A 27,316-nucleotide genomic window follows, 5' to 3' on the forward strand; every position below is an offset into this window, starting at 1 on the left:
CACCAAAAGCGGGACGTCTGGTCACCTTAGCCTAGACAGAATGAGAAATTTCATCAAATATCAGAATGATAATAAAGTTGACGGAGACAAGGTCACTGAATTCCTGTTTCGCTTCCGTTTTCCACTGCCTTATAAGTGGTGAGGATAGACAGATGGAGCAGGGCGTGGCTAGGTTGCAGCTGATTGTCTGCCCAGCGGAGGCCTCAGAAAAGAATTTGCTTGGCTTTTATTCCACTGCTGGAGAGGTGAAATACAATCACTGCCTTCTACCACAAAGCCCACATTCCCTCCTCCGTAGGCTGTAGTGAAAATACCATAGCAAAATGCCCTTGCTGGGTGCCATCTAGTCAATTCTGACTCATGGCGGACCTGTGTGACAGACTAGGACTGACCCTATGGGGTTCATATTGTCATCTTTCTGGGAACAGATCATTAGGGCTCCTCCTGAGCAGCAGTTCAGTGGCCTTTCAGGTATCAGCCAAGCTCTCAGTCATTGCACCTCCAGGACTCCTTATCAAAATGTAGGAAGAAATGATCAGCTCTAAATTACTCCTTTAGTAAGGAATAATTAGGAGCCCATCTTTCCTGTTGAGTCCAAATACCATTAAAATAACAAAACTCACTTCCATTGAGTCAATACTGACTCATAGCAACCTTCCTGTGGATGTCTGAGACTGTTACTGTGTATGGGAATAGAAACCCAGTCTTTCTCCTTTGGAGCTGCTCGTGGTTTCAAATAGCATAGAGGATGGTAAATCTCAGTCCAACTCAGCAAAGCTCTTCTGCCCTGCAGATACCTCCTGGGAAAACCAAATAATCAAGGTTCAATGGGCGCTCTGGTGGTACAGTGGTTAAGCACTTGGCTGCTGACCAAAAGGTCAGTGGTTCACCCTCTCGGCTGCTCCATAGAAGGATGTAGCAGTTATACAGCCTTGGGTTGTATAATTCTATGGGTCAGTTCTACTCTGTCCTGTATGGTCACTGAGTTGGAATTGACTTGATGGTAACATGTTTTTTGGGCGGGTGTGTTAGAGTTCTCTATAGAAGCAAAATCAGTGGTGCTTGTATGTGTTCCATATAGAAAAACGTTATATCACAACATGGCTCACAGTTGTAGAAATAAGTAAGTCCAGTCCAGTTCAAATCTGGCATCTCCTTAACTCATGGAAGCTGATGAATAGAAAGCAGGATGACGAAGCAGAGAGAGTAGAGGAGAACAGGCTGGTGGATGCAGAGTCCAGAGTTGGCTGAATGAATCCACCAGTGGTAGTTCACTGACGACTTCTGCAATCAGCAGATGACATAACGGAAGATAGGACAACCAGATGCAAGCTCTAGCAGGAGAAGGGCCAAAGAGGATCCGACTCTGCTCGGTCCTTCTCTCTCATACAGAAAGGCTTATGGCACCAAGGAGGTGCCATCAGACTGCAGCCCAATTGAAAGGTTGGGCTCCACCCTTACCCTTACTCAGGAATGCCTTGTGGCATAATCCCTACCCATCATATGGGGTGTCGGTCAGGCACCTGGAAAGGGCAGGGCACTGTGCCAGATGCTGTGAGAGACAGACAGGGAACTTGCTCTTGGACTCGCAGGTGCAAGCAGACTCACTCATGATAACATACAGCCAGGACTTTGTGTATCGATGTGGTGTGCTATATTATATTAGCACTTAGCACCAGAGTGAATAATAATAACGAATGAGGAAGGGAAGAAAAGGTAATAGTTTAAGTTTTGTTGAATACTCAGTATGCCAAAAAGTGTTCTTATAACCCTGTGGGTTGGTATTTTTATTAACTTCATTTTTAGTCAGGAGGGGGATGGGCAGGGAAGACTGGCTCACACTGCTTAATAAGTAGCACAGGCAGGTGTCAATCCCACAGCTGTCTCTCCAGCCTGCATCCATGCATAACCACTTCTCCATACTGCCTCCCTGTAGGTGATTCCCCATGGGGTCAACAAGGCTCAAAGGTGTTTTGTGTTGGAGCAATAAAAATGGTAACTTCCCATTTTTCACCCAGGACAAGTTCGTTTAGATACAGATGTTGAGAAACATCGATTTTTCCAATGTTTCTGACATACCTACTCAGCACCTACCAACTATTTTGTTAGTCGACATTTGCATTTATGACGACTTGGAAATAATTCTCAAGCAGCACCTCTGATGGCCCAGGCCCTCTGGTGCTGTGGCTGAGCTCGACACCATCAAAGGACTACCCCAAAGTATATACCAGAAGTCCGGATGACCATAGAGGCACCTGAGGAACAGAGCCAACCAGCCATGGGTCACCTTCTCCTTCATGATTATATGACAATGTATTGACTGGGATTGAATTCTACTCAGGAAAAGGGAAAATTACTGGCCTGTAAAAACCGTACGAATGGCAGCCAAACATTGACACAATGGCACTCAAAATACAACTGGGGGAAGCTGCCTCCTCAAAGGAGGTCAACTTCTGATGTGTGTGAGTTGCAGTCACCTCAGCCCTTCTGGCCTGTTTCCTCATGTGACATAATGCTGCACTCCAGGTCTGTGCTTGTGATCCCATTTGGGAGGGTACCTTCTATATGAATGGACAGAAGTAGAGTGGGATTAAACCAGACTTTAGCAGAAGTGAGGAGCCTTCGCAGCATAATAGTCATGGGCTGCTAACCACAGGGTCAGCAGTTCGAAACCACCAGCCACTCCACAGCGGGAAAGGTGGAGCTTCCTATTGCTGTGAAGAGTTTCCATTTGGAAACTCACAGAGCAGTTCGACCCTTTGCTTCCTTGAGGGCATCTTTAAGATTATGCGGGTGTTTAAAAGTGTGACTAAAGACATCATCCTTTGCTTTCTTTGGATGGGGTGTATATGTTGTTACCACCGTCCAGTTCTTACACACCTGACCTGGCAAGCCAGTCTTCTTATTTTCTGCCTGAGCTTTGGTAGAAGCAACAAGACCTGCTGTGGCTTTTGGACATTTTGGCTGCTAACTGCAAGGTCAGCCGTTCAAAACAAATAGCCACTCCATAAGAGAAAGACAAGGCTTTCTACTCCTGTGAAGAATTGTAGTCTAGGAAACCCACAGGGACAGTTCTACCGTTTCCTATAGGGTCGCTATGAGTCAGAATCAACTCATTAGCAGTAAGTTTAGAGTTTTGGCCTCTGGACCTTGCATTTGGCTCATCTCTGCCTGACCTATAGATTTCGGACAGAACACCACTCACCACCACGTGAGACATTTCTTTAAAGTTTCATGAGTTTCTATGGACATTGCCGTAAATCACATTATCCGGGGCCATGACAGGATATATGCCAGGGAGAAGTGGAAGGGGATGCAGCAGAATAGCATCTTAGGAGAGTTAGACATTTGGAACAGCTTTAATCTCCAGTTTCATGGAACTAGTCTGGTGTTAGTTTTTTGTTTTTTAAGAAATTCTTACCACATTGTGGATGACATTGAGCTTGAGGCCTTTATTTGCTGATGTGGCACAACTCAAAATAAGAAACAGCTCAAACATCCATTAATAATTAAACATGGAGTGCACAAAATATGAATCTAGGAAACTTGGGAGTTATCAAAATATCAGTGTTAATACATAAAGATCAATATACTAAACATTAGTGAGCTGAAATGGACTGATATTGACCACTTTGAATCAGACAAACATCTACAATGCTGGGAATGACAGATAGAAGAAGAAAGTTGTCACATTCCTCATCAAAAGAACATTCCAAGGTCTATCCTGAAGTACCGTTTGTTAATGACGGAATAATATTCAGGCACCTACAAGGAAGGCCAACTGATGTAGCTATTATTCACATTTAAGCACCAATCACTAAAGCAGCGGTTCTCACTCAACCTGTGGGTCGAACGACCCTTTCACAGGGGTCGCCCAATTCATAACTAGCAAAATTACAGTTATGATGTAGCAACAAAAATAATTTTATGGTTGGGGTCACCACTATTAAAGGGTCAGGACATTAGGAAGGTTGAGACGCATTGCTTTAATACAGTTCCTCCTGTTGTGGTGACCCCTGTGAAAGGGTCGTTCAACCCCCAAAGGGATTGCGACCCACAGGTTGAAAACCGCTGTGTTGAAGTGTTGTGGCATTAGGAAGGTTGAGGACCACTGCACTAAAGCCAAAGATGAAGGAATTGCTTTTTGTCAACTTCTTCAGTCTGGAATTAATCAAATATACAATGAGGATGCATTGATAATTACCGGTGATCAGAATGCACACGTTGGAAATAAGGATTACTAGCTGGGAAATCGGGCCCTGGTGATAGAAATGAAGCTGGAGATTGCATGATAGTTTTGCAAGATTGATGACTTAATCTTTTCACGTACTTTTTTTCAACAACATAAATGGTGACTATACATGTGGACCTGACCGGATGGACTGCACTGGGATCAAAGTAACTACACCTGTAAAGATGATAAGGAAGCTCAATATCCCCAGTTATAACCAGGTCAGGGCAGGCCATGGAACAGGCCCCCAGTTGCGCAAGCCAAGTGAAAGCTTGAGGGAGTTCCACCTGAATTTAGAGACCGTCTCAATAGGTTTAACACATTGAACATTCATGACCTCGGACCCGACAAGGTGTGAGGTGGCATCCAGGACATCATATGCCAAAAAAGCAAATGGACGTGGAAAAGGCAAAGAAGACAATCCCGAAATGGATGTCAGGAGAGCCCCTTGAATATAAAGTAACTAAAAGTAAAAGGGAGACATTATGAAGTAAGAGCTAAGGGATATCAAAGGATGGCTCCAGAAGACAAAGAATACAAAGACCTGGAGCTAGAAAATCAAAAAGGAAGAATATGCCTGACATTCTCAAGCAGGCGGAAGTGAAGAAAAACAGTCAAGCCTCGAATAATATTACAGGTTTATATGGGCAAGATATTTAACCACAGAGGACACATCAAAAGAAAATAGAAGGAATATACATTTACCATACCGAAAAGAATTGGTCAGTGTTCAACCATTTTAAGAGATGGTATATGATCGAGAACTGATGGTACTGAAGGAAGTCGTCTAAGCAGCACTGAAGGCATTAGTGAAAAATCAGGCTCCAAGCATGGACTGAATACTAACTGAAATGTTTCAACAAGCTTCTGGAGCCCTGGAAATACCTACTCATCTTAGCCAAGAAATTTGGCAGACAACTGTTTGGCCAACTGACTAGGCAGAGCTCCACAATTGCACCCATTCCAAAGAAAGGTGACCCAACAGATGCAGAAATTGTCAAACAATAACATATTATCATAATCAAGTAAGATTTTGTTGAAGATAATTCAACAGACTGGAGCAGTAGCACATTGACAGGGAGTTGCCAGAAATTCAAACTGGATTCAGAAGAGGATGTGTAACAAATATGGTTGCTAACATCAGATGGATCCTGACAAAGCAGAGAACACCATTAAGATGTGTTTTAATGACTCAGCAAAGGCATTCAAATGTGTGCATCATAAATTATGGACAACTTTGAGTGGGAATTTGAGATCACTTAAGTATGAGCACTCGGAACCTATCCATGGGTCCAGAGGCAGTCTTTCGAACAGAACAAGGGGATGCTGCCTGGTTTAGAGTCAGATAGGTATGTGAGGATTGTTATCTTTATACCAGAATTACTCAATCGGTGTGCTGAGCAAATTGAGATCTTGGGATATGAAGAAGAATGTTACATCAGGATTGTAGGAAAGCTTAATAACAGCCTTCTATATGCAGATGATATAACCTTTATTGCTGATATCAAAGGAAAAACATTTACTGAGGAGTATCAAAGACTACAACCCTCAGTATGGATTAACACCTCAACACAAACAACAATAACCAAAAAAACTCCACTGAGTTGATTCTGACTCAGCACCCCTTTGGGACAGAGAAGCACTGGCCCTTTGGATTTTCAAGACAATAAACCTTTACAGCAGTAGTAGGCCTCGTCCTTCTCCTCGGGGTTGGTTGGGGGGTTGAAATGTAGACCTTGCTCAACTTGTAATCCACTGTGCCACCAGGGCTTGACCTCAGTCTAAAGAAAACAAATATTCCCACAAATGGACCAGTAAACAGTAACATGTTAAACAAAAGGAACAGAGAAGTTGTCGACGATTGTATTTTATTTGGATCCATAATAATCCATTGACGCAGCAGTCAAGAAAATCAAATGATATGTTTTTGCATTGAGCATGTCTGCTATAAAAGATCTTTTGAAAGTGCTAAACAGCAAAGATGTCACTTTGAGGACTAAGGTGCGCCTGGCCGAAGTCATGGTATTTTCAGGGGCCTCATCTGCATGCGAAAGCTGTACAGTGAGTCAGGAAGGCTGGAAAGAGTTGGTGCCTTTGAATTACGGTGTTAGCGAAGAGTGTGTAACAGACCATGAAATAGCAGCAGAACGGACAGATCTGCCTTGGAGGACGTACAGCCAGAGAGTGCTCCTTCGAAGCAGCAATGGTGAGACTTGGTCTCAGATGTGTTAGACAGGTCAGCAAAAAGGGGGGGCCTTCAATGAGACCACCTGACAGTCAGTACAATGCGCTCAGGTCTAGCAATGACTGAGGAAGGAGGCACAGGACTGAGCAGCATTTCCTTCTATTGTACTGAGTTAGAACTTCTAGTGTATGAGTTAGAACTGACTCAACCAAACCTAACAATAAGAGCAGGGTGTTTTCATTCATTGAATGGTGCAACTTATTTTAGGAGAAAGGAATTTGTTTTCATCACTTAGTAGTTCCACATGTGTGTTCTGTATAGTTAGACCTTTTTCATAAAGGCCCACCACTCTTCTTTTTATTAAGTAAGACATGCTATTCAAAGTGTTAGCTGGGGGTGGGTGGGCAGATGTGAGTCATTAGCTATTGTTAGCTGAAGTCAAGACTGCCCCGAACTCCCAGAAACCCCAGGCACAAAAGAACAGAATGCTGCCCAGGCCTGTACCATCCCCCATGATGGCCTATGGATTAGGCCATTGTAGTCCGTAGTGTTTTTATTGACTGAGTTTTAGAAGCAGATTCTCAGTTTCTAATCCATCTTAGTCTAGAAACTGCTGAAACGTATTCTACATAGCGGCACATAAGCCTCCACTGATAGATGGTGGTGACTGCACCAGAGATGTATTAGGCAGGACTTGAACCCAAGTCTCCTGAATGGAAGGTGAGAATTCTACCACTAAGCTCTACCAGCCTGCAAAACTAAAGAACAGATTGAGATTTAAATGCATAGAAACTTGCTTCATAATTTGCTATAGCCATTGTAACATCCAAGTCTGTGATCCCTCATCTCATCTTGTAAGCAGGGTGTGTGGACTGACTTGACTGTTGTCAAGCTCACCGGGTAAGTTACAAGTGGCAGGAGCTGCATACTAGTCCTCCACTGGGGCTACATATGAGTACGTGGAAAGAAAACATTTGATTATACTGCCTGAATAATGAGGATGACAATAATAAATACCAAATAATAATAACAGAACACTGCTTCAGGAAAATAATAGCTCTCTGAAATGTGGCATTTCTTTAGATGCTCGTTCATTAATTAGTCCTGTAACTAGTTGCAATATTAGCACTGATGAGCATTGGACTACAAAAGCATTTGTTCTTACCTGGTTAGCTCAAACTTGTAAATAGGTTTTAAAAGAATACTGGCCCTTAGAAACAATAAAGGACTGGCCCACCTCTGCGCTCATCACTCAGAAGTATAACAAACCAACTCATGAGTCAGCGGTGACCTCACAGACCCCTCCGACTGCTTGTCCTCAAGCTGAATTCGACTCAGTGAATCTGTAGGACAGAGTAGAACTGCCCCTTTGGGTTTTCAAGGCTATAGCTCTTTGGGAGCAGAAAGCCTCATCTTTCTCCCAAGGAGCGGCTGATGTGTTCAAACTACTGACCTTGCGCTTAGCAGTCTGGTGCATAACCCACTATGCCACCAGGATTCCTTTATCTTATAAGGTATCTGGACAAATTTGTTCAAGAGGTGTTATGGATTGAGTTGCAGTCCTAACTACAACCCTGTGTGGAAATAGTGGGTTCCTCTTGTTGTGGTCATGAAGCCACAGTAGATTGGAGGGTGTTCTAAAGCTACTCCCTTCTAAGTGATGTTTGATAAACACAGGGAAGACACCACAGACGCAGCAACACCGAAGGTCACCAATAGTCCCCGGAAACCAAGAGGCCCACAGAAGGAATAGCAGGGGCAAGAGAACTGTGAGGAAATGGTGGCCTGTTCTTGAAAAAGAGTCTTTTATGACAGCCAGCTCTACCTCGGGAACTGAGACCAAAGGAGTAGTGCATTGAGCCGCTCTTACGAAATTCTCACACGTGTTCTGGATCTTGTGGTTCCTAGTCTGATACTTTTTAGCGTCAGAATCCTGTCTGCTTCATCTTGACTTAGTAAAATGGTGGACACCTGCTGATACCTGCCTTTTCCCATTCTTATTAATAACAAAAAAAAATTTTTAACAGGAAAATATCTTCATCGATCGGTTGAGGATGGCTCCAAAGACTCCAATAAAAAATGAACCAATTGATTTATCAAAGCAAAAACTCTTTACTCCAGAAAGAAATCCCATTACTCCCATTAAGCTTGTCGACCGGCAGCCGATAGAGCCATGGACACCTACAGCAAACCTGAAGATGCTCATTAGTGCAGCCAGCCCTGACATACGGGACCGAGAGAAGAAGAAGGAACTATTCAGACCCATAGAAAACAAGGATGCTGCATTGACAGTCTCTCTACAGGTAAGCAAGTTGTGCTGCTAAGGACTTGTCCTGAATTGTTAGAAATTGACTTATTTTTTAAAATCATGGAATTCTCACAATAAATAATTTTTTAGTTACTGTTGACCTGAATGCAATTGTGAGCTAAATAGCATTTTTTTCCTCATCTTTTTTGTAGCTGAAATTGAATAAACATAGATTCCATGTAGAAGTTTTCATAATTAATACTTTCGTCTCTTCTGTTACTTCCTTGACCAGTACATATTTTCAAACTACAGCTTATCTGGCCAGTGGGTTAGAGCCGCTGGCTTTGGGATTAGCTGCCCTGTGCTTCATCCACAGTGCCACCAGTACTCCATTTTTAATGTACTAATAGATGGTGATCTTGATTTAATTAAGAGGTTTGGGTTTTATTTTATAATGCTCTGAATTTTCACTTTGCTCCAATTTTAAGAGTAGTGAAATCCAAATAATTTTGACCTTATTCTTGTATATTTTTAGCTTTTTTTGATTTGGCACTTATTAAATTAAAGGCATCTGTAAATTACCTGTCTTGTGGTGGAGCCAGGGGCATTGAAAAAGCATCGTATATATACTGTTTAAAAGTCAGCTTTCAGTCTCCCATCAACTTGTTAACACACAAAGATATTTACTCATCGATTGGAGTTTTACTTCTTTGACAGTTTTCTTTTTCATGGAATGAGAGAGAGAGAGTGTGTGTGTGTGTGTGTGTGTAGGTGTAGGTTGGACTGTAAACATTTCCAAAATGAAGACATTCTATCTGTGAATAACTGAAATTATTATAGCAAAAGTAATTTGCTGAATTCTTTATTGCCAGGCTAGAGATTCCTTCCCATAACTAAATGCAAATCATCTATTTTGAGAGTGCTTTCATGCCTAAAGCCAGGAAAACTCAACTTCTTTTAAATCCAGGCTGTCCTTTTGCGTCCTCTTCCACTGTATAGTTGATGTGTAAGGACTTAGTTTCACAGGTCTTGGTTTAAATCACTGGCTGAGTGGCCGGGGAAAAATGACTATACCTCAGTTTTTCATCTGTGAAATGGGATCTTAATTGCCTGATGGCATTAAGATTTAAGGATGAAATGCCATTAAGTAGTGTTCCATTGTCTTGTCAAAAAGTAGCAATGTTAAAAATCACCCAATGAGCATTGTTAGTGACCCCTTTTCAAACTCACCCAGTGCAGGTGACTGTCTTCTGACTCAGTTACCCGGCACAACGGGGTAGAACTGCCCCTGTAGGTTTCCTAGACTGAAACTCCTGGGGAATAGAAAACCTTGTCTTTGTACCTTGGGAGACGCTTGAGGTTTTGAACCACTGACCTGTGGTTAATAACGTGTAACCCAGGACACCATCAGAGCCGCTGTCTTTTTCAGAAGGTAATGCTATTGCTCTATTGCTCAGTAGGACTAGTTGATTAATTTGGCTCTAAAGCAATTTGATTTGGGGTATCTACCCAAGCTTTGTAAGGAATTTTCAAACAATCAGCTACTTATAAGTGTAACTACCTTAAATAAATAAAGTGCCCTAAACTTTGAGTAGCCCTGAAAAATACAATTTTTTAACATTTTTAAGTTGGTTCTTTATTTCTACCGAGTATTTGATAATAAATACTTGTCATACATGTAAAATAATATTTTTATTATTCATGAGTAAACATCCCAACCACCAGGGCAGTACTGTTTAAAAGTATACCTCTTTTCCCACAGAAACATCTTGAGTTTATGTGTATCATTCCCTTGCTGTTTTTAAAAATCGCTCTGTCTTCATGTGTGTGCTTGCATGTTGCTTAGGTTTCTGTTCGAGGTGTGAAGCTTGTAAGTTTGGGATGATGCAGCATGTAGTCTTCTGGGAGTTGCTTCTTTCCCTCCTTAAGGTTCGGCCATGTTTTCACATGCAGAAGTAGTCCTCTGTTTCTCTGCTATATGATTCTCCATTACATGAAGGAGTACAATTTATCGATCTGTTCTCTTGTGTCTAGTTGGAGACTTCTATGAACTGTGCTAACCCCTGGTGGTATAGTAATTATGTGCTGGGTACGATCCTCAAGGTTGGTAGTTCGAAACCTACAGCCACTCCAAAAGAAAAAGACAGGGCTTTCCACTCCCGTGAAGAGTCTCAGAAACCGAGAGAGGCAGTTCTGCCCCGCCCCGTAGGGTTGCTAGAAGTCTGCATGCACTCCAGGGCAGTGGGTGTGGTTGTATTGGTTTATGTACTGTGCTGCTGTGATGCTCCTGTATCTGTCTCGTGTGTGTATATGTGTGTGTGTGTGTGTGTGTGTGTGTGCAGGTTTCTCTAGGGTAGCAGTGCTCAACATGTGAACTGCAGATGATCAACAAGAACAAAATTGTTTTCATATTAATACTCAGACTTGCTTTTTGAACACACCCACGCACATACACAGGAATTTCCTATGGATGGCACATTGTATTACACAGGTGGAATGCCAAAACAAACGTGAGTGTCCAGTTTTCTTTTATTAAGCGAAACACTACAGAGATTTGAGTATATATGTAAAATAGTGCCACTTTTTTCACTAAATATTTTTGTTTAGAAAATGTAGTTGGTTTTTTTTCATTAATGTTTATTTAAGCTTGATTATGAATTAGGTGAAGATTTACAGAGCAGATCATCAATTTGGCATTCCACAACTCATACACCTTCTGCCTGAACATACGCATTGCAGTCCCCCTTCAGTGTACCATCACTAAGCCCACTTCCTTCCTATGTTTCCTGCTTCCTGTCCTAACTTTGCCCTTGGGGGACTGGTGCCCTTTTGCTTTTGAATAGTTGATTGCTATCTTCAAAGATAATCAGATGTCTTACTAAAGTGTCTCTTAATTTCTTAAGTGGTAAATACGGATAGATAAGATCCACACTGAAAGAAAGAAAGAAGGAAGGAAGGAAGCTAGCTAGCTTTTTGGAGTTTCCTATAATTTCTAAGACTATAGAGGGGTCCCCTCTGTAGTCTAAGGACGGCTCTGTGAGGACAAATACTTGGTGGTGGGATTGCTGGGTCCGTTGTACATGCAAGAATTCCAGATTATACATTGCTTTTCATCAGCAATGTATAATCCACTTTATCTCTGACGCTTGAAATTGTCATATCTGCGCATCTAGTGAGTAAGCTGTAGAAAAGTGTAGTATCTTTCTGAGGTATTCATTTGTATCCTTTGATTACTCATAAATTTAAGCATCTTTTCTCATTTTATAGACTACCATGTTTCCTGCCCTGTGGAAAACCTGTTCATGATATTTGCAGATTTTTAGCGTGATGTTCTCTTTCTGATTGATTTGTAGGAATTTATTATATATTCTTAATACTAAAACTTAATCATGTGTTACATGTATATTCTTTCAATTTAGTACTTGTCTTTATGTTATCTAATATATATTGGTAAATGAAAGTTCTTGATTTTAACATAGTCAAGGTTATTAACTCTTCTAAAGTTGGTGTTTTTTATATCATTTTAAGATTCTAAAAAATAAAAAAAGATCCTCTTCCCTAGTCCAATGTTAGAAAAATATTCTCCTATATTTTCCTCATTTAAAATTTGCTTTATAATTCAGTTCTTTATATCATGTGAGTCAATGATACAATTAAAAAATTTTAATATGGATGATCAGTTGTCCTAATACCATTTATTCAGTAGTTTTACTCTTCTTCCCAATTGGTCCTGATTCTTCTGCCATCTACCAAAGTTTCATGTATATGAGTGGGTACTCCCCTCCCCACAAAAGAAAAAAACAAACAGAAAAAGCACTGCTGGGCGGAGCTTTCACAGTAGAATTTTTCCAGTAGATGAGCATCAAGCACCTTGCTCTGAGTTAGTGCACCCAGTGACCACCGCCTGGGAAGGTTCTCTCTGGTCACAGTGAATTTTTTGAAGCAATTTCGCTCAAACCTCGGTTTTTTGTGGTGGCTGATTTAAGAGAACAGCAGTATGTGGCTGTGAAATTTTGTTTCCTGCTTAAGAAAAATGCCACAGAAACTTGTGTTGAAAACCGCTTGAAAGGACTATGCTACGGGGAAACCACAAGTGTAAGAATGATTTTCTCATTTCAAAAAAGGTGAAATGTCGATTGATAGCCAAACTCGTCTGGACGGTGATCCTTCTCATTCCCAAATCTTCCATCACAATTCACTGAACCAGCTCCAAGATAGTCCCCATCTTTCCAACGATCACCATGAAATCTGTGCCGTGGCTTCTGCTTGACCAGGAAAAAGAGTATCGAGGGAAACAAGCTGTTTGAAAGAACAGCTCCTATGCGACCCAGACTTTTTTTTTTTTTTTGCAAGGCCATTACTGGTGACAAGACTTGGTGCTATTCTTAGGACCCGAAAGCAAACATCAATCAAGCCAGTGGAAGACACCATCGTCACCTTGCCCAAAAAAACCTCATCAAGTGAAACCAAAGATCAAGATGATGCGCATTTGTTTTATTGATATGAGGGGGATAGTACATTTGGAGTTCACTCCACCAGGTCAGGTTGTTAATCCAGCATTCTATTTAGATGTTCTGAAAAGGTTGCATAACAGTGTGACAAAAAAGACCCGATTTGTGGCAGAAGGGGGACTGGTTTTGCCACCACCACAGGGCACCTGCCCACGCAGCCATCTCAGAGCACCCGTTTTTTGGTAAAAAACAGCATGCCTTTCTTGCTCCATGCACCTGACCTTGCTCTGTTTGACTTCTGTTTGTTTCTGAGAATGAAGAGAGACACGAAAGGGCAGTGATTTGACGACATAGAAGAGGTAAAGAAAAAAAACAAGGGAGGTGCTTTCACCCACCAAACAGATGAGTTTGAAAATATTTTCAAAAATGGAATCACAGATTTGACAAATGTATTAAGTGTAATGGAGATACAATTTGAAGGTGATAAGGTTATTTTGTAAAAAAAAATTAAATGTTGTGCATAGCTTTGGGGAAAAAAGTTTATGGTTTTGGGGATGTATATAGGTCTGTTTCTAGACTCTTCCTTTAGTCAGGTTGTGTCTATACCAGTGCTATATTGTCAGAAACCAGGATGACACGATAAGCCATAAAGCAACACACACTGTTTTCTTTAAGCGTCTTGGCCGTTTTATCTATTTCATGGGCTGTTCATTGGCACTGCATTGAGTCTGTTAGGTTAATTTAGGATTATTTAACATCTTTAAGGTACTAAAATTTCCCATCCATGAAGATTTCTCCAGGATTTAGATCAATACCTTAGTATTTTATGCAAATAGACTTTGGGGGTTGGATTCCTAAGAACCATATATTTTTGTTGCTATTGTTATTGATAGCTGGAATTTATTCTGTTTCATATGTTGGTTTTTGTACTCAGCTGCCTTGCTAAATTCTCTTCTCATAATTTGAGTTTCCTTTGAGTGTTTTGTAAACCACCTTACTTTCTACAGAATGAACATTTTCTTTATTACTTCCTGACTTGTGTTCCCACCCCTCTTTTTCTTGTCTTTATGCACTGGCTAGCAACTCCGATGTGGCGTAGAAGAGGTGGCTTGTCACTTAACATCCTTATTGAGTGCTCTCAAGACTTACACATTAAGACAGGCGTTTGCTGTTGAATTTTTAAATTAAGAACAATCTCCTGTTTGATAACAACAAAATTTATCATTTCATTTTTAAGGGATTTTTGGAAATAATAGATAACACATTTATTAAGTACTTTTTCTGGATCTGTTGAATCTGTCATTTTTCTCCTTGAATAATGTTCATTAAAAAGACTTGCTTTGGGGGGACTTAAATTGAGTCCTTTGACATGTAGGTTGATGAGACTAGGGCACTGGTCTAGTGTACTTAGCATAAGGAAGCGTAAGATTTAAGTGTCCCTGTTCAGTTTCATCCACCCTCGGATAATTATAAAAATAAACTACAGACATTTGGTGGAAATTTGTCTCGCACACGTTCATGTCAATAAACCGGCCCAGGGTCTGTGCAGAGACAGGGGAGGCCTAAGGCTCTGGGGCTCTGACCAGCTCTAGTGGATGCTCATTGTACAGACCAAACCACCACACTGTTAAGGGTTAGCAGCCTGCCAGTGGCCGGATTTTTGTTTTCTAGGCCTCAAACCTGTAGACTCAGCCTCAAGTTGCAACTCACTGCCATGAGTCGATGCTGACTCTTACGACGGTAACAGTAAGCCCTGTCTTTACCGACCTTGCCAATTGCAGTCCAACTTGTAACCACAACCCCGGCAAGGCTCCTTTTCAAATTACAAAGGAGAAAGCATTTAGTCCGAAGCTTTGGCAAAACATTATGGAAATCAGATTGGAAACTATTATCTTACCCAGAATCAAGGGAGGATGAGTCTTATGTCCTGTCCCCACCCCCCACCTCACTCCCACTGCAACTGGCTAATCCTCTCAAGGACTATGTCTCTGTTAGGACATTCACTGTTAACATCTCCCCTCTTCCTTCTGTCTGCCCTCTGTAGCTTGATGTTGTTGGGGACAGTGCGGTGGATGAATATGAAAAGCAAAGGCCAAGCAGAAAGCAGAAAAGTTTAGGACTCCTGTGCCAGAAGTTTCTAGCGCGCTACCCGAGTTACCCCCTGTCAACTGAGAAAACTACTCTCTCCCTAGATGAAGTTGCTGGCAGCCTTGGTATGTATCACCAGCTTTCCTGGAGGCCCATTGCCAGGGACAGTGGGAATCGGATTTCCTTGGGGAGGCTGGTGGCCTCTGGTAGCGCCCCCTCTTTTTTTAAGCAAGGGTGAAGTTGGAGGAGCAGGTAGAGTTTCCGCTACCAAGTTTCTCTTCATTATGCACAGAACTCCAGGTATCCATACAGGTTGTCAGAGCTGAAAAGTTAACCTTTCTCATGTATGAACTACAGGCCATAGCACTGACCTTGCAGAGACAGCCAGATTGGGAGACCGTGTCGGTACAGTGCATAGCACAGTGCCTCGCCTCAGAAATTCATTATCTGTGTGGAACAGTTTCTACTCCGCTCCTAGCTGCTGAATCCCCTCCCCCTTGATATCCTCTATAGCTAGGAGGAAAAACTAAGATACTCAGTGTGAAGAGCTAATTTGGAGCTTTCTAAGAACAATACTAGTAAAACTAGGGAGAGTGAGCTCGCTGGACAGAGGCAGAGTTGTAGAGCCAAGAAGAACAGGAACCTGAAACTGGTCTTCTAGCGGGTATTGTCATTATGTGCCATAGAGTTGATGCTGACTCATAATGACCCAAGACAGTAGAACAGCGTCACAGGGTTTGCAAGACTGAAAATCTTTGCTGGAGCAGATTGTCAGGGTTTGCCTACAGAGACCCCGAGGTGGTAGGTTCCAACCACCAATCTTTCCACTAAGTAGTTGTGCACATAACCACTGCGCTACCGGGGCTCCTTTCCAACGGATGAGCATACACAGTAGATCATGCAGTGTCTCTTCAGTGGAGTTCATGAAGCCAACTTCTTCCAAATACCCAACTTTCATCAACAGGCCTTACACTGAAGTCCATGCAGAAGGCAAACTGAAGGTGGAAGGCTATCTTTTACAGGCACCAGGGAGGGCAGAGAAGTGGAATCCTATCCTGCTGTGGGCTGCAGGAGGCGCTAAGATCAACTGCTAGGGCTCCAACGGCTGACCGCCAACCAGAGAGCTTTATTTACCACAGCTTCCCTCTGAAATGCACATGCCGTCGTTTCTTGTGGCCGGGTAACCTCCCGGAAGCTCTTTCAGAGGTGGCCCTCTTGGAATTGACTCTGAATTCACTGCCCCACGTCCCAGGTTACAAGGTAGAGGATCATATTTTAACCAAGGATGTGTGGAGAGCACAAAGATTGCTTTGTTCCCTGGATTCTGGTGCCAGGGTTGTTGGAGGTGGATAGTGGCGGTGCGAAGTAAAGCACTGAGGATGACTTTAGCAAAGGGGAAAGGATCAAGCCTCAGAGACTGCTAATGGACAGAGAGAGGTTCTTGATAAGTCCCGCAGAGCCTAAGGGAGGCATGGTAACAGCTGGCAAATCCTTGATGGCATAACGAATGCCATGACTAGGATTAATAGGATTACCTTGGTACAAAAGAAAGCGGTGGCGGGATACCACAGAAAATCTAACTAACAGAGTTAAATCCCCCACGTAACCCGTGGGTCTGGAGACCTGCAAAGTGGGACTTCCCACTGCACCAGCCAACAGACCCTTAAACTCAGTTCTGATGGCAAAGGCAAGTGAGTGAGCAGGCAAGCAAGCGGCTGCCACACGTGCCTTTGCCACACCTCCTTGGAAACATTCACTGGGCACCTTCCTGTCCCAGTGGTCAGAATCCATCGTTAATTTCCTTCTCAGATTGTGCAGCCACTAGATGGAGGTTTCACAGGCTCTGTCGGATACAGAACAGCGACATAGGCACATGGCTCACCCCGGGCAGCTCGGTTGTATTCACATGATTAATGGGAAGGTTGATAGAATACACTCTAGAGAAGATGGGTTCGTATATGAAGGCAGACAGGAGCCAGGTGGTTCTGGACCAGGGAGGCTGACTGCTCCTGCCGGCACCTTCTGGAGGCATCTGGCGGTGCAGCCTGCACTTCTGAGGGAGAAGTGCTTTAGGGCTCTGAGCCAAAATGTCCCAGTTGACTGTGAAATGCCCTTTCATGTATGTGAGAGAGCTTCGTCAGGCTCCCCAGTTTTCATTGTCATTTCATCTGTTTCTCTTCTTTGAAGGGCCAGAAGCTGCCTTCCCTGAGTCTGTCCTGATTATATTACAGCTCCTGGCAAGTGAGCTGAAAGAAAGACATCTTTGTAGCTGGTTTGGGTTTCTGGGAGATGCCTGGAGGCTTTTGTTATGGATACTTAAAGAAGAGCAAAGGGGACCAGTGGCTTCCAAAGCCTAAGAGCCTGTTGTCCAACCAGATGAGTCACAGATGAGAGATTATTAAAAATCTCTTTTCTACTGTGACCTCTTAGGCTAGCAGGGACCACAGGTGTCTCCAATGCCAAGCAAAAAAAAAATATCATATTTAGTTTTCATCCTTTTCTGAGATACATACAAGAGGCACAAAGAAAGAGCAAATAACTTGTCCGGGACCACCAGCAGGTGGGCTCCACATTGAACCACAATAACAAAGTACATTTGATGTCAGCTCCTAATCCGAGTGGGGGAAATGACTAAGAATTTGACCAGCTTTGCATCCAGTGTCTGGGCTGCCTGGCAGCATGTGGTGAGTGGGGGCATAGAGTGTTGTTAGCAACTGTGAGGAGACGTAACGGAGACGCTGTGGGGCTCCAGCCCTGCTTATGCCTTCTTCCAGCCACCTGAGCGGGGTGCCCAAGTTCCCGAGGCCTGACAGTTCAAAGTAGGAAACAACATATTCACCACCTTTGTTTTCCCCCTTACAGACTAAGGTAGTGTTAGCAAGGTAGTGCAGTCGTGCCATTCAAACTCCAAACTCAAACCCACTACCATGGAACCTATTCTAACTCACAAGGTTTCAGAGACGACATCTTTTTTTTTCTTGATTTCAGATCATTTTATTGGGGACTCTTTAAACTCTTGTTACAGTCCATACATCTCTTGCATCAGGCAAATTTGTACATATGTTGACTTCATTCCTTTCTAGACATTTACTTTCTATTGAGCCCTTGGTATTAGCTCCTCTTTTTTTGCCCCCTCCCGCCCCCCCCCTCACCATAACCCCTTGATAGATTATAAATGGTTATTATTTTCATATCTCACATTGAGTGCTGTCTCAGTGACTGCATCTTTTGGTCTGCAAAAAGCCTCAACTTTCTCCCTTGGAGCCCACTGGTGGGTTTGTATAGTTTGCACAGTGAGGGATACATCGGGCATCCATTAGGAACACAACTGCATGTGTTACAGAGTGCCATCAATGTTGATCTAAAACGCTGATGTGGTTTGCCTAACAGATCGAAAGAAACACTGCTACACTGTTTTGTGAGGTGAAATGTTCATCCATCTCTAGATGAATGTCCTCCTAGATCTTACTGCATTTTGGATCCAGAGAAGAAAGAAAGATCATTTCTATGGCTTGCACCTTTACAGATTGAACTGGTTGAGGGGTCCACGCTTGCTGGGCATTGTCTGGGCATCGTACAAAGTAGTTACCAGGAATTTACGCACAGAAAAATGTTCATCTGCCTGTCTTTTTGCTTCTGCTTTTCAAACAGGCGTTGAAAGGAGACGCATATATGACATCGTAAATGTGCTGGAGTCGCTGCAACTTGTCACCCGGGTGGCCAAGAATCAGTATGGTTGGCACGGACTGCACAGCCTGCCCAAAACCCTGAGGCACCTCCAGAGACTAGGAGAGAAGCAGAAGTATGAAGAGCAGATGGCATACCTCCAACAGAAAGAGCTAGACCTGATGGATTATAAATTTGGAGAACGGAAAAAAGAGCTCTATCCAGATTCCCAGGAACCACAGTTGCTGGATTTCTCTGAACCTGACTATTCCTCTTGTGAGTTATAACCACATGCATCTGGCAAAGAGTACTAGTCTCCTCTGAAGGGAATGGAGGGAAGTACCAGATTGACAGCCCTGGTGGGAGGGAGGTGGTCTCTTAATCTCTCTCTCCTGGAGAAAGGGACAGATGGCTCCCCAACTAGGCAGCCCAGTCAACCTCATTTCAAGCCTGTCTAGTGGCAGCTCACTTGAGATTGGGTGTGCATGGACCTCTGGATCACTCAGAGGACTCCTGGCTTAGGGTGACAACCCCATGCTGTTTTCTCTCTATGAGCTTTTAACTAAAATTTACTTTGAAAGAAATACTCTTTCAAATGATTCCATGTTTCAGAATTTTTATTTTCAAGACAGGGACTTTAGAAAAGAACCTCTTACCCCAAGGCTGTTGACTCAGAGAGCATCCTGGCTTTCATGTGATGCAGAGGTTGTTAGGGACTGAACGCCGCATCAGCCTCCTTCCTCCTGCTTAGACCATAGACTGTCTTCGTCCTTGACCTCCTCCCTCTTGCTAAGGTGATGAAGTGCAAGTATCACATTTCACTTGCAAATATTAGAAATGGAAAGAACGGTGGGCCTGGTTTTCATTAGATTCTCTGCCTCATGCCTTTTAGTTCCACCCCATGAGCCAGGACTTACCCTAATAAGCAGAGGAGACAGCCATCTGTCGGGGAGGATTTGCCTGCCGTCCACATCTAAACAGCGTCTACTATTTACTTAGGGTGCACTGCACCATCTCTTTGGAATGGAATTGGAGGAGGTGGACACCTACTACCTGTAGCTGTTGTGGCTGCTGAGAAGTCAGTTAGAATCCTTGCCTTTAAGGAAAGGGTTGATGTTCTGAACACAATCTTGGTCCCTGACTTATCCTTTTATTCTTCTGCATTTGTATTTTCAAAAAAAACACAAGTCATTTTTTAAGAAGAATGCATTGTGGATTCTGTTATGTGACGTATGAATATAAAGCTTCAACAGAGGTTTAAAATATGCATTTCAGAACTTATGCCTACTGCAGAGTAATGTTATGAGCCACAAGAAAATCAGTTTTCCTTCTGTATGAGCCAACTATTGTCATGTGTGTCCAAATAGGCTTTGCTCTCTAACAAGGATATTCTTTCCATCGGGTGGTTTCAAAGCTAGCCGGCTTCAGCACACTGTAAGTACAGTCATCGTGGTGGTAAATGGTTTTGATGCTTTTGTTCTCTCTCCTTTGTAGCATCCGCAAATAGCAGAAAAGATAAATCTTTGAGGATTATGAGCCAGAAATTTGTTATGCTGTTCCTTGTATCCAAAACCAAGATCGTTACTCTTGATGTGGCTGCCAAAATACTGATAGAAGAGAGCCAAGATACTCTGGATCATAGTAAATTTAAAAGTAAGAGGCTTTACCTTGGTCCATTTATCAGCCCCCAAAGGGTGGATTTCCTATGTTGGCCTTGTCTACTTGAGTTCGATGTTTGGCTGTGGGGAATTGCACTTCTTCCTGTGTTTCTGAAGAGTTGATGTGGTCAGTTACCTGAAGTCCCAACAGGAAGAAACATTGCCCAGTCCGGCGGCATCCTCAGTCAGCAGCGCATTGGCTGTTGTTCCCCGTCCATCCCACCAGCGTTCTTGTGGCCCCGACCTCACCAGCCATGACTAATCCTAGCGCCCACCCCTACCCCAAGTGATTGCTCTAAACTCAGACAATGTTGTGCTGTGATTCATAAGGTTGCCATATGCTGGGTTTGGGGAAATAGGTCACTAGCCTTTCACCCCAGTCTTTATTAGTGTAAAAGCTCCACTAAGACCTGTGCACCATGGGAAACCTTGAAATGCCGTCTGACAGGTGGTGAGAAAGCGAAGTGAATCATGCTAGAATTCCCATTCAAGTTCATCAGCTGCTTTGTCCCAGGCAATTACAGGGGGCAGACAGAACTGAGAACGTAATCACCACAATCCAAGAACGAATATCTGAGTTTTCTTTCCCTGCTCCACCACTCTCGGGCCCCCTCACCCCTTCCACCCTCTCCTGGAGGGTGGAGATGAGTTTTCTACAGGTAAGAACAGGGCAGGGTAGGGAGACAAACAGCCGTGGGCCCTGGACAAAGTGTTTTCAAATGCCGCCCACGCCAGTGCATCTGCCTTTACCGTCAGCACAAGGCTGAGTCAGACGTCCCTGGAAGCCAGGAGCTGACCACTGTCTAGCTTGTGCTTTTTCCAGCTGCAATTGCAGCCACCCTATGGGAGGGCGAGCTAGATGAAACTAGCCCCTGTGGGAACTGAGAGGAAAGGGGTGAGGGTGTCTGAACCGACGGCCAGAGTGTGCCTTTGCTTGACCCTAGCCCTGAAGCTGAGGAAGTTTCCTACCTGCAAACTGGTTTCTTGAGCAGAAAATACTTCACAGCAGGCATCCCCCATCTTTTCTGGGTCTAGCACAGGCACTTTCAAAGCCTCTTTAGGCTCAGAATGCTCCCCTTCCCTGTGTCCACCCCTGTGGATGCGTTACTCAAATGCTAGGGTTTCTGACAAGAAGCTGCCTGTCTTAGGCAGTTATTCCTCCTGACCTTAAGTCCTGGCCACCGTGTGTGCCCAGGACTGCAGCAGCTGCAAGAAGCTCTGGGGACCCCCTGTCATTCCGCAGGCCCGCTGATGCCGTGACCTCCTGCTGCGAGGGCCAGCTTCTGCCATGCCACATAGCAGAATTACATTCACTGAGACTCTAATTACAGCCCATTTCCCTCTCTTGATATTTTTGCAACTCCCACATGCCCTGCCTGTCACCAGGTACTTACTGTAAGAGGCGTGAAGCCGTGGAAATGGAAGGACACACTGACCTTCCATTCATATCTGTCTTCACATACACCAGGTACTTAATCCCAGTGGTTTGATGACGAAGCCTCTTCATCTCTCCTTATTGCTTTCTGCTTGGTGTTGTATATGGTAGCTTATGGCATCGACGAAAATGGAATGGTGTCAGGAAGGGCACGACCCTAATTGTGTTTTATATCTTCAAGCAAAAGTGCGGCGCCTCTACGACATAGCCAACGTTCTGACCAGCCTGGCTCTGATAAAGAAAGTGCATGTCACCGAAGAGCGAGGCCGTAAACCTGCCTTCAAGTGGATCGGGCCTGTGGACTTCGGCACCAATGGTAAGGCAGCCTGCGTGTCCTCAGGCCCTCCTTATTCAGGATACCAAGTTTCGTTGTCAAGTTGTACTTCATAGTGCATAGCGAGCATGATTCTCTCTCCTTCCCTCTTCATGTTGTTACTGTGAGTGGTCATTAAATTGGCCCCCAGCTTCTGGTAGCCCATGCATAGTGGATGGCGTCAGCACACCGGGATCCACAGTGTTCTCACTGGTCCGTTTCTCACAAGTAGATTACGAGACCTGTCCTTTTAGTCCGTCTGCGTCTGGAAGCTCCACAGGAGCCAGTCCAGCGTCACTGCAGGACGTAAGCCTTTGCTGACTGACAGCTGGTAGCTGTTCATCAAGTGCACTGGCTGGGCCTCCTGCATGAGAGGCACAAAGTCTTCCATGAAACCACCGCGGCTTCTCCTTTCCCATACACAGGAAATGGAAACGGGGAAGGCCATGGATAAACACCAGGCTGCACATGGGCTCAAGCACGGGAACAAGTATGAGGACAGCGCAGGGCGGGGCAGTGTTTCCTTCTGTTGTGCATCTGGCCACCGTGGGTCAGAACTGCCTCACTGGTACCTAGCAACAACAGCACACGGCATAAAGACTCGCTGCCGTCAAGTCAGTTCTGGCTCCTGGCAACCCTACAGGACAGTAGAATGGCCCCGCAGGGCTTGAAAAGCTGTGACTTTATGAGAGTAGATGCTGCTCCTGCAGAGGAGTTGATGGGCTCAAGCCCTGACTGGTCAGCCAGCAGCTGAGGGCTTAACCACCGCACCACCGGGCGCCTCCAGGGCCATGGACAAGTCAATGCCGATGAGACTAGTACCTCCACTCCCCAGAACAATAAGCACTGACCTACTGGTCCGCTCATGCCGAGGCCAGCAAGCCAGGGAGGTCCTGAAAAGATCGCCCTTGGGAGTTTCTGTAACTACTGAGGTACAGCTTTTAGAAGTTTTTATTTTGTTCCCAAGCTTTTTGAAACTAGTTGTTTCTGTATTAGTGGAATAAAATCTGTTTCTTCTTTTAAATTGTAGAAATTATAGCAATTAATATCATAAAATTAATAGGGTGAATTGCTTCTGAATATTATATGGGAGTAATGAATACCTTTCCTTTTTTAGTAATTGAAAGGGCACAGGCGTCACAATTTCCCTAAACTGGCATCAGGACGTGTTACTACCTTCTACTTCCATCACAGGCACTCCAGCGATCAGGGCCCAGGTCTTGTCACATCATCAGCTGCCGCTTCCCGTGGAGCGGGGCCACAGGACCCGTTATTCCTAAATTGCCCTGCCCATTTTGCTGCGAGTGGTCTAAATTGTGCCACTCCACCCACAGACATAACTCTCCGTCCCCTTCGTCTGACATCATCCACCTCCGATCTCGATGAAACCGCTTACAGCGTCCGTGTAAATAAGTCAGCCCGGCAGGTGCTCAGGGATTGTGGACCGGTTGCTATGCTGCACGCTGTGACTGAGCTCCTGCCGACAGGAGGTCGCCAGCTGTGCGCTTCCTGGTCTCTCTCTGCCTTCCTTCTCCTGGGCTTTCCCCCTGGCAAGCTTCCTTCTTGGCTTCTGCTCCACAGCCAGGACTTCCACTCAGCCTTCAAGACCTGCCTCAGAGGTCAGTTCTTCCCGGCTGCTTCCCGAGTACCGGAAGAAGGCTCACCTGAGCGCCTGCCGTGGAGTGGTCCACTTGGTGCCCGTGACGGCGTGGTGTTCCTCTTTGGGGCTGGAAGCCGTCTTTTCTTGGCTCGTGTTTGATTACCGAGCTCAACACTTACAATACCATTATAGTTGGTTAATGAGCTTCTATGGAAGGTGGGAAACTAACACACTTGAAAATTAAAGAACAAGTGTATTTATTCTCTTAGGTGGGGTAGCACTATAGGGTGGCTGTGAGAGTTCAGGGGAGGGGAAATGTAGGTTTGAGTTCTGATGGGTTTTGGAGGGATGGAAAGCCTTTGAACTGAAAGAACGGCATAAAATTTGATGTGTTGGGTAGACCAGCCACCCTGATGGAAGTGGAGGGGCTAGGATTGGAAATATTGAGAAACGGGGCCCTGTTTTGGAAGCCCTCAAGACCTGAGGCTAGAGATTTTGACTGAATGTAATTGGTGGAAGAGAATACTCAGGTGGTGGTACCACTGAAGGAAGTCGGTTAGCAGGGGGACTTTGAGGCCAAGAGCGCTTGTGGTTGCATGACCGGTGGGACTGCAATTGTTGAAGGAAAGGAAAACTGGAGATAAGCTCATGTGAAGCAGGCCACCTGCCTCTGAAAGGCCTGCCTGGGCCAGCTGACCCCGAGACTATTGGAGAAGGGCGACAGGAGTCTGGCTGGATTCTGAACAAGCTCCTAGTAGGGTTCTTAGGCACACTAAAGTCTAACCTCTCGATCTGTTTATGAAGAATAGATTTAAATAGAGTCACCATGTTCGGTGTTCATTATTCCTTTCTTGTGAGCCCCAAGTTGCCACTTGGCGTTGTTTTCTTCCGTGTGGTGAGCTTCCTTGAACACTATTGCCAGTGCAGGTCTGCCGGTGATGAGTTCTTCCAACTTTGTGTCTCTGAAAGTAAGTGTCTTTTTTTCCCACTTTTGTTTTTGAAAGTTTTCTTCTCAGCGTTAAGGATTCCAGGTTGACTTGTGTTTTTGTTTCTCGAGACTTTAGAGAAGTTGTTCCACTCTCTTAACATTGTTTCCAACAAGTCTGTTGTAATTCTGTTCTGTTGTCTTGTCTTTGTTTTTTGTTTTTTCAAGGTTTTCTCTTTCTGGCTAGTTTTCAGCATATCAATGATGTTTCTTGGTACAATTGTTGTGTTGTGTGCTTGTGTTTGCTGAGCTTCTTAGGCGGTGGATGTGATGTTTCATCCATTTGGGGCCATCGTTCCTCTTTTTTTTTTTTTTTCCTGTCCCCTCCTCCTGTTCTTCGGGAACTCCAGCAGCACGCATGCCTGGCGGCTGGAGATCGTTCCACTGTGCGCTGATGCGGAGTTCATTTCTATCAACCTCTGTGAGTCCTTTGGGAGGGTGGCTATTGCTGTGTCTTCGAGCTTACTTTTTATTTTTCTGAAGTTAGTACTTTACTATTATTAGCACTTATATTAACATTAGTATTTACTGTGGCTATGTGTCACTTAATCGTCACAATATATTCTGTGAAGTAGAATAGCATGCCATTTGGACGTGGTGTGAACACCATATTATACAGAGAAAACCCGCAGTTCAAACTCCTAAAAGCCTATTGAAAACCTAAGGGGACCACTGGACAAAGCCCACGAGATGTCTCCACTGGGTACAAGAGCTGGATTTTCTAGGGATGTGATTGAACTGGGGGGGAGCAGCCAGGTTGGGGCTCTAACAACATGCGGGCACAGGTTTTGGAGAGGTGGCCACAGGAACCACGTGTGTGGGTACTGGGAGTATGGTTGGTGGTGGCAGCCCCAGCTCCCCACCCTGTTGGTGTGACCGCTTCCTGCTCCTGGAGCTGCCGCCACCGCTGCTCTCATTTGGGAGTCCACAAGCACCCTAGGCCTGGCTGGTGCCACCAGTGCCCACGGCACAAGCAGAGGACACACAGCATTGCCCTGTGCTAGGAGTGAACGGGGGAGGGGGGGCTGGTGACGGAAGCCAGAAAGGAAGAAGCCCTACTGCTCCTTCCCTCTGGGAGTGTGGGCTCTGCTTTTATGCTTCTTTCTTTACCGTATGCCAGAGATAAAGAATGGCTCACTCTTAGAGGCTGGATGGTTCTGTGCTCCTAAAGATGTCCCTGAGCTTTGCTCTAGGAAGCAGTGTGGTATTCCTTGGAAGCAGTGATCTCTTCAGGTTTTGCTTTTAAATGGCAGCAGGCAGGACCCTAGGAGCTTTTTCTCCAAGGTCCATTGTCCCCAGTAGTCGGGCAGTGCTTTTTTCAGTCCTCTAAGCAATGCCTTCCGAATGTTGAGGTTTTCTGGCTCTTGGAGATGGCACTGCTCCTTCCAGCCCTGTGTGCAGTGAGGACATTACAGTGTCTCATCTTTGGAGGGATTTTTCCCTGCTCTCCGCCTCCTTGCATGTGTCAACGCCAGCGAGCACTCAGAGGGACCCTGGCGGCTAGATCTTGCTCCCTGCCCAGCTCTCTCCTCGGCAGCATTCAGCCCCGCAGACTCGCACACTCACCGCTCCACCGCCTCCGTGTAGGAAGACCTCTGGCGTTGCCAGGTCCGGACCCCCCAGCCCCAAACCTGGAATCATTCTGATGGTTCCTCACTCAGGTCTCTCAGTGCCGGATAGCTAATGTCTTGAGAGTTGTTGCTTTATATATTGTGCCCAACTTTCTGCTTGTTTCGGGGAAAGGATAAATATGAGCCTTCTTACTCTCTGGACCCATTTTCTTCTTTTTAAAGCTGTAATTTTTTTATTTTCTAAAAGTAACATTAGGCTTTTGTTACAAAGAAAGCAAAATTTTAAAAGTTATTTCAAGTGTGTGTTGAAGAAAAATGTACATCTAAGTGAGCCTTTTGGTTTTTAAATCAATCTTTAATTTCAAACATGCATGCTTTGCACTTACTCTGCTCCTGTGACCACATGCAGCCTCAGAAGCCTATAGGGCGTTCTGCTCTGTCTTGTGGGTCACGCTGGGTCAGAATTGACTCGATGGCGGTGAGTTTGGTCTGGAGTCTTGATTGAGCTTATTAAACAGATAAAACAGCACACACGGACACACACAGCAACACCAGTCTGGGCACCAGGTTTAGCTGCCTGGCTCTGTAGGGCCTGACTTCACACAGACGCCTTTCACCATATAAAATATGCCTCCATGGCCCAACCATCTATTATCCGCACTGTTCCGTAGCATGTCAGCCCGTGGGGCTTCAGCTGACCTTATTGCTTTGGCCACTTGGTCCCTGAGCCCCTACTGCATAACAGAGAAATAAAGTACTAAAGGATCCAGAGCTGCTATATCCACTGTCACAGCGCTGTGGCCTAAGAGGCTGATCTCTGTCACTTTTGAAAATGATTCTCAAAATACGCATGCAAGCTGAGCACGGTTGGGTTTTCCTGTGATA

At 44.5% G+C, this 27,316-nt stretch overlaps 1 protein-coding gene across 1 annotated transcript in view; it reads left to right on the plus strand.

The window, feature by feature from the left end:
* Positions 1-27,316, plus strand: part of E2F7 (E2F transcription factor 7) — a 42,158-nt gene that overhangs the window by 3,674 nt on the left and 11,168 nt on the right. Inside the window, exons 2-6 of the mRNA XM_004700433.2 lie at positions 8,444-8,719; positions 15,160-15,328; positions 18,855-19,145; positions 20,364-20,522; positions 22,144-22,278. Coding sequence (XP_004700490.1) covers positions 8,444-8,719; positions 15,160-15,328; positions 18,855-19,145; positions 20,364-20,522; positions 22,144-22,278 — 1,030 coding nt within the window. The remainder of the gene's footprint in view (positions 1-8,443; positions 8,720-15,159; positions 15,329-18,854; positions 19,146-20,363; positions 20,523-22,143; positions 22,279-27,316) is intronic.

The sequence above is a fragment of the Echinops telfairi genome, unplaced genomic scaffold, assembly GCF_000313985.2.
Source record: "Echinops telfairi isolate 266 unplaced genomic scaffold, ASM31398v2 ScPeMD7_2;HRSCAF=8, whole genome shotgun sequence".
In the NCBI taxonomy this organism is placed as follows: domain Eukaryota; kingdom Metazoa; phylum Chordata; class Mammalia; order Afrosoricida; family Tenrecidae; genus Echinops; species Echinops telfairi.